Here is an 18,695-nt window from a genome sequence, read left to right as displayed (position 1 = left end):
CCCTCCCATCTGGTTTTCCATTGCCTCTCCTCAATATTCCCCATCTGTGACTTAAATAATCCTCCTCATGGACAAGGCTATTGAAAACAAAATATGAAATGTTATGGCCACAGATGCATTGAAAAGAGTCTTAGTTCTGTACTACTCTAGTTCTTCGCTCACTTTTGCTTTTGCCCTCTGACTCATTTGTCAGGCCACTGATGGGCCTCTCAAAATTAACCACAGATGTACATTTGCAAGCTTGGGGTGTCTTAGGTAGAGGGGCAAAAAAATAGGAAAAAAGGAAAAAAATTGCGATCCAAGTGGCGATTGTAGAACCATTCGCAGGCTGGATCCAGAGGGCAATTGGGCCTGATCCAGCCCCCGGACCTTAGTTTGTGGTCCCCTGTCTTAAATCTTCCGAAAGCGTAATCCTCCTTGAGTTTCCCATACACACAGCAAGTTTGCCACACTTGATTAAGGGTCACTTTGATATGAATGGGTTCTTGGGCAGTCATGACAGCTTTGCTTGTGAAATTGCATCATCTACCATATTATTTTCTTAGTGTAAAAATGGGGCTAGATGAGCTGGGTCGGATTCCCTTAGGACCTGAGCACTTACTTTTCTTCAGAAGCTCTTTGCACAGTGGATTGATAGGTGGACCATTAGCTTTCGACAAACCGTTCAAAAGGACTTCTACAATGCACCGTGTCACCTAGAGTAAAAACAGGAAAGGAAGGTCAGTGTGTTTTCTTTCTTTATTTGTTTTTATAAAATACTCTACTCCAACTGAGACCTTCAAGAGAGTCAGAATAGGATCGGAATACAAGTGTTTGTTTTTTAAAAATACAAAAGTGAAATAATACACATCAGTCAAAAAAATAAACCTAATTTCCAGGGTTGTTGGGGGGTTTTTTTGAGAGAGAGAATGCTCTATAAACAAACACCCAACTCAACAACAAGCATATTCATTTGTCACCATAAAGGAAAAGGAGATCCAAATATTCCAGAGTGAGAATGGATGCCTCCTTTGAACGTAGTGGGAACAAGATTGATGTACTCTGTGCACAGCCCATTACACTAATTTGAAAGCAAACAGTCATTTGAAGTGGTATTTAATGCCAGTAATCTTTTGTCTTCTAATGCAGAGGGAATTGTTGACCCATGCACTTCTATGAATATTTACTCAAAGTAAAATCTCACTGAGCTCCAATAGGCATACTCCCAAGTAAGTGTGCTCAGGAGGGCAGCCTGTACCATACAATGCATTTCCCCCCGGATCAGATGTAATTGGATGATCTGCTTGGCATAGCATTAAAGAACGATTAAGGCAAAGCTTTTCCCTAATTCCAGATGGAACACTGCCAGACATTATTGTGGGCCAGAGGAATTTGGGGAAAGAAGACAACATTTGCATGACACGTTCTTACCCACTCCTCCACCTAGTGTTTAATACTCTTAGTTCTTAAAGTGGAAAGACATCTATCTGAAATAGGCCTCTGGAGTTGGATTGGAGAAGAAGGCAATATAGATGAGGTGCTACCAGACATATGTCAACATATGAGTCTCGGATTCCTCTCAAAGGAAACAGAAAGAGATTCTTCACCCCAGCCTTGTTTAGTAAAGAGCATTTCTTACTGCATGCAAGGAGCTTTAATTATCCGTGATGGGCAATTCACTTATATTTTAGAGTAATAAAGAGTTTTCCTACTCACCATTTCTTCAACATGATCATCTTTTTCCACCGGTGCTGCACGAACACCTTTGAATAAAAACATTTCTAATGTCAGAAACATGGGAACCCCAATGGCAGATTGTAACAGGTGAAAACAAACCAACATTATAAACTTCAGCAAAAATTGGTTTGGTTTCAACAGACAATTGCTGAATTCCAAGACATTTGTCTCCAGACCAGCAAATGTGTCTTCCCTTAGAAAGTGGTTGCCAAACCTTCTAAATAATGGCACCCATAAGCAGAACAGACTAAATTGGTTGCACTTAGTTCCCATTGAAATCAATGGGATTTAAGGCATGACTAACTTGACCCATTGATTTCAGTAGATCCTACACTTGCACTTGTCCTGCACCTAGAAAGCATGGGTTTGGGCAGTTTTCTGCTTGTTCCATGCTTCCTAGGCATGGCTTCAAGCAGTTTTGCCCTTGCCCCACCTCTTTCCCCTGGAAAACCCACTCATTACCAATAAATTGGAGCAAACTTCAATCTGGAGAAACCCCAATTGGTGTTTGCTCTGATTCAGCGTTTTAAGATCGGGTTTTTCCAAGGGAAAGTGGTGGGGCCAGGGCAAGTCTGCATGAGCCCAACATTTATTGTTTAGTCGTGTCCGACTCTTTGTGACCCCATGGACCAGAGCACGCCAGGCACTCCTGTCTTCCACTGCCTCCCGCAGTTTGGTCAAACTCATGTTAGTAGCTTCGAGAACACTGTCCAACCATCTCATCCTCTGTCGTCCCCTTCTCCTTGTGCCCTCAATTTCCCCCAACATCAGGGTCTTTTCCAGGGAGTCTTCTCTTCTCATGAGGTGGCCAAAGTATTGGAGCCTCAGCTTCAGGATCTGTCCTTCCAGTGAGCACTCAGGGCTGATTTCCTTCAGAATGGATAGGTTTGATCTTCTTGCAGTCCATGGGACTCTCAAGAGTCTCCTCCAGCACCATAACCCATTGTCTTTGTTTTACTCGCAGATTCTGGAAGCCACCCAGAGTGGCTGGGGTATAAATAAATAATAATAATAATAATAATAATAATAATAATAATAATAATAATAATTCCAACCTTTGCACCAGAATTAAAATGGTATATTGTGTGATGCTTGACTCCTGGAATCCTAACTATGTGCTTTGCATATTACAGCCTTCCTTCTTCACTAAGAACACGATTTTCCAGTCTTTCCTGGTACCCTGAATAGTTTATATAATGTCAACCACTGGAGCACATAACAGGAATGCTGAACAGGTCACTTCCAAATGCAGGGTCTTGTTGCTTGCAATACTTCCCTGGTTTAATGCTTCATTCAGATTCCCAGTCCCCATTTCATTCTTTATCCTTGATGAAAGTCAGTGAGAAGAGGAGACACCTCTTTGCTAGGATGCTAGACAGCAGGCTGGTGAACCATATTGGTTATCCCTGCTTTACAGTCTGCAAGTTCTTTGCAGATTTAGAACAGCAGACCTCTGTTGTGCCTGCTGCTTCTGAGTGCTTTTGAAGAGGAATCTGCAAAGAAGCCCAGACAAACTTCAAATGAATGAAATCTTTCCGCATACTGGTTTCCTATGCTTGCTACTCATTCTGTTTCATTCTCTAGGTATTTTGATTCCCACGCCCCCTTGTAAAGTTCTGTTGCTGTACATGGGTGGGAAAATGGTTTACAGCCTCTTCCCAAGCCCCTTTCTGGACAGATTTATATCCAATGTGAAATATGAATTTAATCCCATGATCTTTCATCATCGTTAAAAGCTATTACTTGTTTAGCTCTTGGATATTGCTTGCTCAAAGTGAGTGGATTTTTGTTTTGTTTTTTACATTCCCTAGATTCAAATGATAATAAAAAGTTACGGAAGCATAAACGTTAAGCAGCGATATCATTTTTTAAATGCTTGCTTGGTGTGTGAGTTATGGCAGTAATAAAACGAATATATTCACGAGAGCGAGTCGTGTGCTGGCAATGGGAATAGGCATTTCCCTGCCCCTATGAGTCAGCTAGACCACGTTTTCTGTCTCTGTGAAAATGCCCCATCATCTGACTCACAATATTCCCTGACCCTGCTCACTTCCATGAATGCGCCTGACTTATTCTGCAGCGCAGCCAGTCCAAATCCGGAAGAGTGCAGGCCTCTGTTGCTGCACCATTGGAAGCAAACTGTTTTTTGCTGAAGCAGTTTTTAATAATGAATGAATAACTTGTGTGTGCAGCAATCCATCCAACACTACACTACTGCAAAAACAGCAACAACCACCCATCGGTGCAGAATAGGCTCAACATATTAGATGCCATAATTCAAAGTGAGCTAGCCAAGATTGAGCTTTGGTGCCACCAGGGCCCCAAACGCACTTTCATTCAGGAAATAAAAAGTGAATTTACTGCCTGTTTGCATGATTCCAAAGTTCCAACCTCCTCAAAACCAAGTGTGCTTATTAAACAATAATGCTGTGATGAGGATATATGATCTTCAATACCTAATGAAGGCAGGAGCAGCTACACCAGAGCAGAATGGAAGTTCACTGAATAAACCAATGAAATAACCCTTTAGTGCTTAAGCCCACATTCAATTTCTGCAGCATTTTTCCTTGAGGATAATTAGTTTAACCCCCAAGATGTCCGACATCCATCACCACATTATACTAATGACAGATGCAGCTACTCTTTGATAGATTTTTGCATACCTTAAATTATTACATCTAGCAGCAGCCAAAAGGAGACACAGGGAGACTTTTTCTGGTTTTTTGAATCTAAGAACTCATGGTCTGGACCAAAACATGCACAGCTCTGCAAAAGCTATAATTAACTGTATACTTCAGCTAATCCCTTGAGTATACACCAGGGAAAAGGAATATGTTCAGATATTGCTGGACACCAGCTTTCATCATCAGCTCTGGATTTAGGATGGTTGTGGGCACTTTCCCTGCACAGGGTTCTTTCTTCACTTGTTCCAGGAAGCATGAAGACAAAGACTGAGAAAGGGAGGGGAGTACAGGCTGCTGAGTGCTTGCTAAGCCACACCCACCTGCAACCTGAGCTCTGGGCTCAGGTTAACTCTTTCATGCCTGCAAGTGTGAGTCAGTAACTGTATATTACAACAAAACTTTCATTCATTGCTCTGCCTACTTTTGCCTCTGGCCCCATCCACTGCTGTCACATAGCCCCTGGAAGGTTACTCAGAAATGAATGTGGCCCTCAGACTGAAAAAATGTTCCCTATTCCCTAGCCTAAGGAGACAGAGAATGTAATGAAGCCAGTTGCAGCACCGCCAGTTCTGCCTAGCATAAATTTAAACGTCAAAAGCAGCCATCAGCCAGCTGGCAGAGGACCACAGAGGACCATCTGCCTGCACAGTATTCCTGGAGCGCTGCATATTCTAGCCACACTCCTCCCCTCGCATGAACTCTGCATCAAAACTGTACTGGGAGTTGCATAACAGCCACTACCTTATGTTGCTTCTCTGTCTTGGGTGATGCGGTCTGCACCTTCTGAATCTCTTCTTCAGGGCCAGAGCAGAGCACCGAATTTCTGAGTTCCACCTTCTAGATCAGGGTTGGGGAGATTCTGTGGCTCTCTAGATGCTGCTGGACTCCAGCTCCCAGCAGTTTCAGCCGGAATGGTCAATGCGAAGGGATGATGGGAGTTGGAGTCTAACAGCATCAAATGGAATGCCACAGAGTTCTAGTTCAGTTCATCATATAAATCTATGGTGCAGCTGCACAGATTGCTAAGCATAGTTCTGGTCATCCCTTCTCAGAATGGGGATCGAAGAGATGGGATAGGTGCAGAAAAAGGTAGCCAAAACAACCAAGGGGCGGGGGACCTTTAGAAAAGCAGAATTGTTCAGGACTTTTTAGTTTAGGGTGGGAAAGCAGCTGACTTGAGGCAAGGAAAAGGATAATAGCTTTTTATCGTAATGTGTGGTCTAGAGGCAGCAAATAGATAGCAATTCTTCCATGCTTCTATCAACAATTTACAACTTGGGATTCCCCATGAGATTAATTGACTGTAAAAACTTAGAAAGAGCTATGCTGGGTTGTACCAAAGGCCTATAAAGCCTGACATCCTGTTTTCCACAGTGGCCAAGCTGGTGCCTCTGGGAACAATGGAAGGACAGGAGGGCAATAGCATTCTCCCCCTCTTGTTCCCTTGAGGTAGAATATAACCAGTGCTTTTTTTCCTGGGGGAACGCAGGGGAACACATACCCCTAAACATTTTGTGAATCTAAGTTTGGCCTCATTGAGGGGCAGTATTTCAATATGAGTAGGAAAATGAGAGTACCCCTAAACATTTTTTTTAAAGAAAAAAAGCACTGAATATAACCATAGTGACTAGGACATGGGTTTAGGACAGGCTAGGTGCTTAGCCTATAATCCTAACCCCACATATATGAGAGCAAGTCCCATTAAACTCAATGAGACTTACTTCTGAGTAGACATGATTAGGATCGCTGCCTTAATCACAGATCACACAACTGATTTGTGGGATGATGTGCCAGAAGATGCAGCCACTGACGCCAAATCTGAAGGCTTCATAAAAGAGCTAAGAATTGAGGTCTGCCAATGACTATTAATGATGAGAGCTAAATCAGTCTTCAGAGCAGTATTCCTATGTAAGCCACATGTTCAGAAGGGGGGAAGAGAGAGTCATCACCATTGTGTGAACTCCCTATTTTGAAAACAAAATGCTGATCTGGGTGGACACTCAGTCTGATATACTAGAGAGCCAGTCAGAGAAAAAACTTGGCTAGATGCGTCAGTGGTCAGAATCTGCATGGCAGCTTCATATGTTCAGAAAAACGGGCTCCCCACCCCCATCACAACTTGTTTAAGCAAAAGGATTTGTGCCTTTGAAATGTATGCTTCATACTTTTGCATATAACAAATTTTGTCAGCGTGAAGAATCATAGAATCATACAGTTGGAAGGGACCCTAAGAGTCATCTAGTCCAACTCACAGTGATGCAGGAATCTCAGCTAAAGCGCCAATGACAGATGGCTATCCAATCTCTGCTTAAAAACCTCCAAGGAAGGAGAGTCCACAACCATCCGAGGGAGACCGCTCCTTTGTCAAACAGCTCTTACTGTCAGAGTTATTCCTGATGTTGAGTCTGAATCTCCTTTCTTGTATCTTAAAGCCATTTGTTCAGATCCTAGCACCCAGAGCAGAAGAAAACAAGCTTACTCCATCCTCCACGTGACAGCCCTTTAGATATTTGAAGATGGCTATCGTATCTCCTCTTATCCAGGCTAAACACTCCCAGCTCCCTCAACTGTTCCTCATAAGGTATGATGGCCTGGGATTCGGACTCGGATGCTAAACCTGAGGGATCCCAGCCTGCACAGGAGTCTCCGCCTCCAGAACCAGCTGGGGCATGAGACTGAAGGGTCCTCACCTGTGCTGGATCCTCAGGTGCAGGCATCAGCTGAGTCTGCTCTGGCTCCTGAGGTGATGGAGGACCCATGGCCTGCAGGTGCTCCACTCTCAGCCCCATCAGAGGAAGCTGAGGTTGCCTCTGGGTCTGGTAACCCTCCAGCCTCTCCTGAGCTGCAGAGACTCAGGGCAGAGAGGCGGAGAGAACGAAGTTCCTGCAGGAGGTGTGCTCACCTCCAGACCAGGAGAGGCGAGTCACCAGAGGATCGGGGCAGCCCTATCTGCCTTGGGGCAGATAAAAGCCGGCCAGCCCCAGTCCCAAGTTGCGGGAGCAACATTGTTGGTTGCCAGTTCCTGTTGTGCTTTCCTGCCTGAGCTCCTGACCCGCCCTGGCTCCCTGCTTGCATGCCTGTTCCTGACTTTACCCGATTCCCTGCCCTGCACCCAGCTTCAGCTACTACGGACTGCCTCCACATTGCACCTTTGACCACGGACCGGACTTGGACCTTGTCTCTTGGGTAACCCATGGGACCAGCACATAAGGCTTGGTTTCCAGACCCTTGATCATCTTGGTCACCCTCCTTTGCACATGTTCCAGCTTGTCAATATCCTTCTTAAATTGTGACACCCAGAACTTGATACAGTACTCCCAAGTGTGGCCTGACCAAGGCAGAATAGAATGGGACTATGACTTCTCTGGATCAGGACATAATACTTCTGTTGATGCCGCCTAGAACAGCATTAGCCTTCTTTGCTGCTGCATCATACTGTTGACTCATGTTAAGCTTGTGGTCTACTAAGACCACCAGATTCTTTTCACATGTACTATTGGCAATCCAGGTGCTCCATATCTTATATTTGTGCAGCTGGTTCTTCCTGCCTATGTGCAAAACCTTACCTTTGCCCCTGCTGAAATTCATTTTGTTAGAATGAGCTGACTGGGGTGGGGAAGTTACCCCTGAGACAGAATCACATCTCAAAAAAAGGTGGAATGTGGAAACTGACCCTTTTCTTGAAAACAGTGGTGGTGAACATGTGGCCCTCTTAGAATTTTGGATTTTTATATCAAGAAACTAGGAGGAGGACAGGAGCAGCAGATTAACAAGGGGGTGGGGTGGGAATGGTTAAAATGTTACTGAGATAATAAAGTCATATTGTACTATTATTATTATTATTATTATTATTATTATTATTATTTCAAAACAAAGGCAATACTTGCCTGCCCTGAAGAATGAAGGGAATACTCACTGACTAAATTAAGCAAGCAACATTAAATATAGTTTGTGTTGTCTGTTGCGATGTTACAGCATCAAAGGTATATTTCAATTAGATACAGGAGTTCCATTTGGGATAAGGTATTATACCACATGATGGCTGTAGAGCCATATTGCACAAAAAGGAGCACCTGTCCATTACAGTACAGGCTGAATTGTACCAAATGGATCACAATCTCCAACAATGTGGGCAGCTGTCCGTGCAATTAGCTGGGGCAATAATGTCTTAGACAACCTTCTGCCGAAGGGGTTTAAGAGCTTAATACATGCATTTATGACAATACGCAAAATGGCAGTAAGTTTTTGTTTCACCCACCACTGAACACTGGATGGGATGTATGCCACCCCCAATAATAACTCAACTGGTTTAATATGTTTAGCATTCAAAATTTGTTTTACGGTAAAACAGGGATGGGGATCCTCTGGTCTGCAGGATGAAATGCAGCCCTCTCTATCTGGACCTCAGGATTCTCCCCAGGCCACCTGCCTCTCCCCACTGACCTTGCTTTTGCCTCTCTGAAATGCTTCTTGCTTGCCTGGAAGGAGGGTAGAAGTGGTGTGGGAATGTGCATGTAGAAACTAGACTACAAAAGTAAAATTCATATTCATTCCTCTTCCATTTCTTGCCTTTGGCCCATTAAAGGCGTGTGGTCCTCAGAAGGTTGCCCAGAAAAGTTGAAAATGGTTCCCCCTCTGTGCTGTAAAAGGAAGAAATTTCTGGGTGGCCTTGGTCTCCCAGTTCCTAGTCTCTAACAACTGCACTATACTGTCTCAGTGCAACTTGCAGTCTTAATTATCTACCCAGGATTGCAGCCTTAATTATCCATCAAGTTGGTGCAGTATTGCAGTTGATTTTATAGAAATCAATAATATATAGCTATCACTTTGTAAAATAGTATACAACAGCTGGTCCATGGCACTTAAAACCACTGGTTGAGTGTTCAGATTTTTCTTCATGAGCAGTATTACAGGCCAGCATGCCCACATAAAACACAGCACATTGCTTTTGTCAGAAATAAACGTTTTGAGAATTAACGAGCTTTTCCTACCCTTCCTACAGCTCCAAGACTTGGAAAGCACTTGCAGGTAAGTGACTCATCTCAGGAAAAGGCAACACGCACCCTCAATCCAGTTGCCAGAGTGGAGGGAAAGAGCAACAAAACTTCAGCAGTGGGTGCTTCATTCCTCAATGAAATTGTTCTCTTTTACAGGCAAGTCAAGTTCACCCCAACAGCACTTATGTTAATAAGGCAAGTTTTAAAGCAAGGATTTCTTAAAACATCCAGTATGTTGTTAAAATCGATAAAATTGATATGGAATTTTAAATTATCCTTGCTTTCTGATCTTGCCAGACGTTGAAATGCAAACCAAAGCAACTGCTTTGTGGTTTCTTTCCTTTGTCTTTTTACAGTCAAGTGGCGTATATACTTTTACGAAATGGACAAATAGCAAATGTGTGAAAAGTGCTGGCTGTCACTTTACCTTTCAGTTTTATACCTATAAAATGCCTGTTTCTAGAAACGCGTCTTCAGCATTTTAACTTCCTTAATTTGAGCTGTCTGGTTCCATTCAGGCAAAAAACTGAATGAACAACCAGCATGTGGGAGGGCTTGTTCACCTACAGTGGATTTGGTACATGCCCTCGGTAACTACACACAAATACTGAGCATGTATATATTACTCCTTTCCTCCTCCTTCCCTTACACACATGGGTGTGTGAGAAGAAAACACACACCGAGAAGGTATATTTTATGTATCTTTCCCCTTTAATGATATTTTCTCCTCCTGCTGTCACGGGGACCCTGATTCAGGTTATGCGCACTTGAAACCCAGTGCACTTCTGACATGGGCAAGGAGCCCATCTTTTGGCTTGGTCTCCCATCGTTATATCAGATGCTGTTGCCTTTGAAGAGAAGCTAGTGCAGACTGGCTCTCCCTCTAGGGCACTGAAGTGAGCATAACCGGAGCTGGAAGCTGTTGAATGAATACTCCCTATCTGCGTTCAAGCAAACACACGATTCCTCTCTTTTGGGTGCGTAACTGAATTGGGATGGGCATGTGCATGGGTGAATGGAAGCCTGACGAGATACAGGAGATGGATCCCTTGGCAGCCTAAGAGAGGGCTTTCCCGTGCCCAGGCAAGGTGCCTGTTACCCGGTTCTTGGCTATGGTGCATTGACTCAGCCGTAGGTGGGAGAGGGTTAGGAAAGCACCGCCGGGCTCCGCATCCCTGTCCCGCCTTCCCTTCCACTGTTCCCTGCGGTCTGCCGCGCCCGCGCCGCTCTCCGTGGTGCTGATCCGAGCCGCGCCGCTGTCCACAGTGCTGATCGGACCCCGCGCCGCTCTCCGTGGTGCTGACCCAACCCGCGCGGCCCCCCGCGCCCTCACTCACCTGCCAGAGCTGCGGCTCCGAGGAGACTGAGCAACGCCACGGAAGGTACCATGGCCGGCCGACAGGCAGGCACGCAAGCAGGACGGACAGACTTCCTTGCAAAAGCTGAAGCTGCTTCGCCACCAGCTCGCCTCCTGGCCGCAGCTCCACGCTATTTAAGGGAGGGTGGGGAATACAGAGGAGGAGGGGGCGTCGGAGCCAAGGCGGGGAAAGGGGTTTGCGTCAGAGGTGGCCCCCAGGGGGATCGGGGCGGAGAGTCCCTGGGATCGCCAGAAAGATCCTGCTCTAGAAGCAGCCGAAGACAGCGAGACTTTCTCTCCACCGCTGCCAGCCGCCCGCAAGGCTTCCTTGCCACCGCGCAAAACCACCCCCCCGACAAAACTCCTCTCATTAGCTTGCCAAGCCCGCTCTCGCCCCCGACGCCCCTTCGCTCCTCCTAGCACACCACGGCTCGGTGGTAGAGCATCTGCGTGGCATGCATAAGGCCCCCGTGTCCAAACAAAGCTCCTGGAGAGCCTCTGCCAGTCAGGGTAGGCAAGTGGGGCGCAATGGTCTGAGTCAGTAGAAGGGAGCTTGTTATGTTCCTTCCCAGAAGACCACCTGGATAATGTCCCTACCCTGCTATGGATAGGAGAGCCTCACTTCCATCTTCAATCCTTTTTTCATTGTCAACACAGTTTTATCGTATGATTCTCTGCAGCGCCCAGCACCCCCGGGAGAAAGATCGTTTCCATGCCCACCTCCACCCCCTCCCATTATGACAACTGAAGACTCCTATCCCGTGTCAGAGCACAGGGATTCCCTGCCTCATATTATACACGGACCCAACAAGATGCCTGCAAGAAGGGCATGATCCCCACTGCCCTCTGTGACAGTAAAAGGTGGGTGCAGTGGTGGGGTAACTAAGTGCAGAACTGACTTGAACCTGCAGGAAAAAGAGCCACAGTTCTTATTTGAGGGCTTTGATGCTAAGGGATTTCCAGCTCCTCTCTGTAAAATAATTTATATTTTATAATTTATATGCGTCACACACAGGCAAATGCGCCTGCATTCACTCACGCCCCCACACGCTCCTTTTCTCTCTCTCTCTGTCTCTCTCTCTCTCTCCCCGCAAGACATCCCTGTCAAATGAGCCCTATTTCAGCAATTAAGTTTCCTCACCTTGTCTCATCCCACTGCCGATTTATCTAATGAGCCGATAAAAACTCACAACACCTCGAGAGATGCTAAATGAAAAATGTTCCACAGCAACATGCTCTTTATTGAAGTGCTGGTAATGATTTGGGGGAAATGGAAGAAACCTAGACGGGGGGGGGGGCTTGACGTAAGAATTTATCCAAAGAGTTCCCCGGGATAGGGGTGTTTGATTCTCTCTGAGCAGAATGAATGGACCCCACACTCCTTCCCATTGTCTCGAAACACCGCTATGGATTAGAGAAATCTGCCCACATTCTTCACTCCTTTGCCTCCTTTCTCCCTGCTGCCTTCTGTTGCTTTCCAGCTGCCTGTTGGAGACAGTCAGCTCCTTGGGAACAGAGATTGCCTATATTGCCTACCTAACTCTGAAAGACCACACACATACTGATCTTGCAGTATGCCTCAATCCATCTTTCTATGAACTCTTTACAGTGCTCAATGTGAGGTGGGGGCAGCCGTATAACCAGCAGAGCTATTGAGCTCACGCAAAGCAAAATATGTAGTTATAGCTGGTATTAAAAATGCAAGGCAGGACTAGGAAATTTATAGCACTACGTGTATTTATTGTTAATACTATTTCTACTAGTAGTAGTTTCACATATAAGACCATCACGTGTACCAGGGGTCCCTAAATGTTTCTGGCCCAAGGGTACATGTGGAATCCATGCAACTCCCATGAGTGTCACAGAATATCTATTTCAGAAAAGAAAATATGGCATTTTTCAGACCCCAAAATACCTGCACATACTCCAAAACAAGAAAAAAAAAGTAGATACACCCCCCCCCAACCCTGTCAGTGAGGGAAACAGTTGAGTGGGAGCTTGGTCAGTTGCAGAGTTGGGATAGAGCAGAGAGAAAAGCTGAGAATAGTTGAGGCCTCGGTATTAATATTTGTCTGGTGGTGACCAGAGCCTGTGACCGAGTTGCTCACAGGCTAAATCTTTTCTCTGCCTGAGTAGAGCCCTGCTGGATCAGGCCAAAGGCCCATTTAGTCAAGCACTCTGTTCTTAGAGCAGCCAATCATGGAAGCACCCAGTGCCTGCTTCTGAACCATTACATTTTAGTCCATCTCAGTGAAACATGGCTATTGTTCCCCTCTGATCAGCACAAACGATGTAGTTGCACAAATCTCTCCATTATAAACGATGCTAATTATTTTTATGGACTGAAAATATTCCCCGTCCATTAGTTGCTGAAATCATCCATTGTAAGTCAATGAAGCAAAGCCAAGAAATACTGAACGATAAAATCTACTTTCATAAAATGAAAAAAAGAGAACAAGGTCCATTCATTATTTGGCAGTCTGGTAATTACACCAAGCATCCCTCTATTAATTATAACCCAAGGGGGTTAACAACTCACCCTACTAGCCCCCTTGCAGCTCTTCCTTCCGGTCAATGGCAAATCCAGCAGACAAAATGATTGCATGGTCTGTGCCATGTTTTCATGCTTTTCATTAAAGAGCAAACTGCCAAACTTCCATCAGAATCTCAGGACTTCCACTGACAGGGTTCAATGGGTGAAGCCTGCCCATAACATCAAACTCCACTTTAACTACTGGGGGTGCCAGAATAGAGGACCCCAAACAAGCAAGGAAAGGGGAGAACAAATGGACAACCACTGCAATGGTCTCCCATATCTTATTCCCCACCCTCTCCGAATCGCTTTGCAAGATGTGAATGCTGCATCTTGTCAGAACTGTCTTGCCCTAACACTCCTATTTTTCCCCCGCAACAGCAGTGGGCAATGTCTCTCTCACACAGGAGAAGCACTCCAATCTGTTGGCTCTGCAGCCCCTACTCTCCTGGGCACTTCCATCTTGCCAGAATTGCAGACCAGATGCATGGAGGGCAACACACAGCACTACATCAGCTAAGGGGTCTAAGGTGGAGTGCACAGGCTTGGCAGTACCCTCTCACACCCATGGGGGTGAGGAGGCTGAAGCAGGAGTGCCCAGGCGGCTGTTTGCTGCAGTGGTGCTGGAGTTGGTGACATGGGCTGCCACAGCTCCTCCTCCTTCACGTTTGACTCCTCTCCCTCCAAGCTGCCTCCACCCAGCCATGGTGTTGCTGCTGGAGAAGGGGGTCTGTGTGGAACAGACTCTGGGGATCTGCTGATCAGGTCTGGTGAGGAGGACAACAGGAATATCATGGGAAGAGATGGACCATGCAGCTCCAGGTGTCATGGAATCTCAGGCAAGGGTGAAGAGGCACCAGCCACCTGGCCATACCACTGTGGGATGGAGCCAGCAATGCCAAATTATGTCTACCCTCTCCTCCCCTGAATAGTCCAAATCCCTGAGCATGGAGTCAGGGGGTGGGTGCGTAGGTCATGGATAGTGCCCCACAACAAGCCCTGGGCTTATGCTCCCATAGGCAAGTCAATTTCTGCAGAGCTGAGCAGTGATGCTCTCATGGCACCTCCAAGCCATACTGGCTCAAACCTTCTCCCCAGCATCTATATTCATCCTCTGGAGCTCCCCAGCAGGTTCAAGAGAAGTTTTGCATAGGAAGCTGCCTTATACTCAGTCAGATCACACTGGTCCCCTTAGCTCAATATAATCTACACTGACTGGCAGTGGCTTTCCAAAGTTTCAGACAGAAGCTTTCCCCAAGCCTATCTGGGGGTGGTGGAGATGGAACCTAGAACCTTCTGCCTGCGAAGCAGGGATTCTACCACTAAACTATGGTCATGAGGTGTGGAGTTTGGACCGTCAGCCTGATAGAAGATCCTACAGTCTCTGGGGCCTGATGGCAAATGACGACATCCTCTTCTTGTTGCCAGGCACATACAGGGGTTATAACCTTACCAGGAAGCATCCATGATGGCAGGCTTGTTCACAGCCCTCTCAGGCTGCCCTAGAAGTGTGTAGTGGGCTTCTCCATCATGGGGACATGCCCACTAGGTTTCAAGGATTGCTGAACAGCAGGTGTCTCTGCACAGCTGTTTTCACTACAACCAACTCTCTTGCACTGTATACATAACTCTGGGGTTGTCCATGTTCAGGCATGCCCAGGATCTGGGGGTTTGGGCCCTAGACCCATTGCTGCCCAGGTCCCCAAGCCTGGCTGGAATGGCACAGAGTCACTGAACTAAGGACAATATCACCATATTGTATGCCCAACATGAGCATCGCTGCAGTTTCCTCTTGGGTTTTCAACTGAGCTTGGTTTGCTTCAGGCAATAATTGTAGCATTTCTCTTGTAATTATGCTTATGTGACCCCACTCAGTGAGGTCTGAGACAGTAAATTTCTCTCATCAAACACAACATTGCAAGCGGTTCTGCCTGCTTTAAAACACTTTTAAAATTATTTTTATTGTAGCCTGATGGCAGCTTGATCTGATCAAGAGGGTCCTCTTCACATCTGGGGTTGTCATTTCTGGGATCAATCAATGCAAATTTCCCCCATTTGCAACTCTGAAAGTGACAGATCAGGTTATCTGTTTTCAAAAGAAGATGAAAACTGATCATAACCTGCCATGGAAAGTGAGCAGAAGAGTGCATTCAAACAGCAACAGATAACAGCTTGAATTTAACAAGGGCTCAGAAATATTCTGGGGAAAGAGGCACATCTCCCAAAAATTGTGCAAACCCTTGATGTGAAGGGATTGTTAAAGAGCTATGGAGCCCGGCAGGGAACCAGGGGGGTCTTTTTATGCAGGATGAAGGATGAAAGCTTTACTGAAAAGGTATGAGTGCATCATTTTGTGAGCCTCTCCTCTTCTCTACTCCTGGCTTCTGTGGCTGCTGCTTCTCTATGCTGCTCCTCTCGGTGGATACAGCTGCTGTAGAAAGCAGTCACGAAAATCCCTTGCATTCTAAAATTCAGGCAAGGGCCGTAGCTCAGTGGCAGAAAGACATGCCTTGCATGCAGAATGTCCCAGGTTCAACCCCCAGCTTCTCCTAGTAGGGCAGGGAAAGAGTCCAGTCTGAAAACCTGGGGAGGCTGTCAGTTTAGATAATACGGAGCGAGATGAACCAAAGGTCTGACTAATTGTAAGTATGTTTCCCATGGGATTCAACAGTCAGCCACAGGTCAGAAAAACCCAGATGATTACGGGTACATTGGGATTTGCTTGTTTTATGTATAGGGTTGGGGGTTTTTTGGTATTGAGTTTTTAAACATTACTTACACAGAAAAACAAAGAAAGCAAGAAAGCAAGAAAGCAAGAAAGCAAGAAAGCAAGAAAGAAAGGAAGGGAGGGAGGGAGGGAGGGAGGGAGGGAGGAAACAAGAGCAAGCCATCATAGTCCATGGGAAGGGGTGAGGAAGATCCTCAGTCAGCAATCTCAATTTTCAGAGTGTTTTTTGTGCAACCTTATTTAAGTATGAAGGAATGGGGTGGGGGAGAGAGTGATGGGAGGTAGGGATAAAGGTGGGTGTGAGAGAGGGAGGAACTTTTAGGCCTCTAGTGGTAGGGTGGAAAGGTGGGGAGGAACTGGGGAAGGGCCAACTATCCTGTTTCCCCGAAAATAAGACAGTGTCTTATATTAATTTTTGCTCCCAAAGATGAACTAGGTCTTATTTTCAGGGGATGTCTTATTTTTCCATGAAGAAGAATACGGTACACATTTATTGTCTAATTGTGAGTCAGCCAGACTCCATCAGGGCAGAGCGAGCAGCAGGGGGCAGCTTGTCCTGGCGGTGGCATGGGCTCTCTGATTTAAAGAGACCTCTCACTGCCTGAACAGCTCCGGCTGCACTGCGGCCAATCAGTGAGCTGCGCGGCGGCGCCCACCGCTACGCTCCAGAGGAGTCAGATGCCTTACGGTAGCTTCGGGGGCCTTATATTCCAGGGAGGCCTTATGTTTGGGGGAGGCCTGATTATCGGGGAGGTCTAATTTTCGAAGCAATGCCTTTTATTGCAGCAAGAGACAAAACTGGAAGTAGGTCTTATTTTGGGGGGATGTCTTACTTTCGGGGAAAGACGGTAGATGTGGATGGGGCTAAAGGGGGCATCTGTTGTGCTGTGGAAAAGCAAGAGGGAGCACTGGGAGAAATGCAGGGGATACTTCAGTGTCCCTCCCTTCTTGTTGCCCTCAAACTTCTACTACTTCTACTCCTCACCTTCGTCATAAGAAAGAGATTATGGAGGTGGAGCCCTGAAATATTCCAAAGTACCTTCACACAGTGTATTCCATGACTGCTACCAGGTGTTGTAGGGACACAGGTGATGCTGTGATCTAAACCACTGAGTCTGGGGGGAATGGAGGATTGGCAAGTGGAGCGAGAAGGGAGAAAGAGCCACCCCCTTTTAAGTGCACATGCAAGCACAAACATTTATGCACATGTAGAGGCAATCCAATTTCTCTTCAGAAGTAAATTCTATTCAATGTTCAATCTCTATAGTGTCTATAGGATTGCAACTTTAACCATTGCATTTATACTAAGAGCTTTATTGTCTTGCATGCCATTGCAAGAATTCAGTCGGGGTTAAGCCTACCCTCTTTAGAGAGAATATTTTAAAACATACCATTCTTTCCTAGTGCTGGAACAGTTCATTTGCTATATTTGGCCGTGGACTAAAGGTAGTGATTTATCTGCCCATTTCCCATTTAATATTCTCAGCAAACTGGGCGAGTCTGGCTATCTTAATAATTCACACATTTAAATATTTATAGTGCTTTAATTCTAAGTAAGGCCACTGCTTAATAATAATAAAAAAATCACTTTTGAGTTTTCTAGCTGTGCTAGAAGATTCAGAGAGGCAAATCTCAGCTCTATAAATTAAACCTATCTTTATGTGCAACAAGATATAGTGACTATGAGAGCTATAAGCATTTAAAAAATCCCAAGGTCTATTAGCACACAGTGGTGCATTTAAAGCTCACTATTTTACCAGCATTTTTCTCTCTATTGGCTCTCAAATGGGAGTGGAAGGATTTCCCAGATTTATTCTTATGGATTACACTGTATATCATCAAAGGAATGGGAAGCCTTAAGCAAAAGCACTTCGTTCAAAAGAGGGACACCTAGTTCTTTCTTACTGTTCATTCATGGTGGAAAGATCCCCTTGACATCCTGCAAATGTGCCAATTGCTCCCATTGCTCATGTGAAAAGACACCATCCTCTCAGCTATACAGGAGGTGAGACATGGTGGCTCATGGTGACATAAGAACACACCAAGACCCCTGACGGATCAAGCCGATGTCCTATCTAGTCCAGTATCCTGTTCTCTCAGTGGCCAGCCTATGGAAAACATGAATGAGCCAAGGTTCAGTCCCTAGAATTTCCATCCCCAAGATCAGGGGTCAGCAAACTTTTTCAGCAGGGGGCCAGTCCACTGTCTCTCAGACCTTGTGGGGGGGGGATTTTTTTGGGGGGGGGGGATGAACGAATTCCTATGCCCCACACATAACCCAGAGATGCATTAAAAAACAACAACAAAAAACACATTCTACTCATGTAAAAACACCAGGCAGGCCCCACAAATAACCCAGAGATGCATTTCAAATAAAAGGATACATTCTACTCATGTAAAAACACACTGTCTGCGGGCCGGATTTCTAAGGCGATTGGGCTGGATCCAGCCCCCGGGCCTTAGTTTGCCTACCCATGCCCAAGATGATCAGATAGCAGGTGATGTGAATTACCAAGGGTCACAACCCAGTGGAAGGTGCCAGGTTGTACCCCTAGCAATCTGAGGTAGGGCTGAGAGAGACAACCATCTGAGAGGTGCTGCCAGTAAGTATAGCCATTATTGAGATAGATGGGCCGATGGTCTAAGTATAAGTTGATAAGAGTATGCTGCTGGTAATACC

At 45.8% G+C, this 18,695-nt stretch overlaps 1 protein-coding gene across 3 annotated transcripts in view; it reads right to left on the bottom strand.

Annotated features, from left to right (window-relative positions):
- Positions 1-18,695, bottom strand: part of CHGB (chromogranin B) — a 69,871-nt gene that overhangs the window by 7,218 nt on the left and 43,958 nt on the right. For 2 of the 3 annotated variants that reach the window (XM_081855544.1, XM_081855545.1), the window contains 2 exons: positions 1,696-1,742; positions 602-695 (listed from right to left, as the gene is read on the bottom strand). In XM_081855544.1, the coding sequence (XP_081711670.1) occupies positions 602-695; positions 1,696-1,742 (141 nt within the window). Of the gene's footprint in view, positions 1-601; positions 696-1,695; positions 1,743-10,734; positions 11,096-18,695 lie in introns of those variants that run through there. The other variant, XM_081855546.1, reaches the window with a different exon arrangement.

The sequence above is a fragment of the Podarcis erhardii genome (genome assembly GCF_964252035.2).
Source record: "Podarcis erhardii genome assembly, chromosome: 3".
NCBI classification, from domain to species: domain Eukaryota; kingdom Metazoa; phylum Chordata; class Lepidosauria; order Squamata; family Lacertidae; genus Podarcis; species Podarcis erhardii.
The sequence above is the reverse complement of the archived record's forward strand: the minus strand, read 5'-3'. Positions and strand labels throughout refer to the sequence as shown.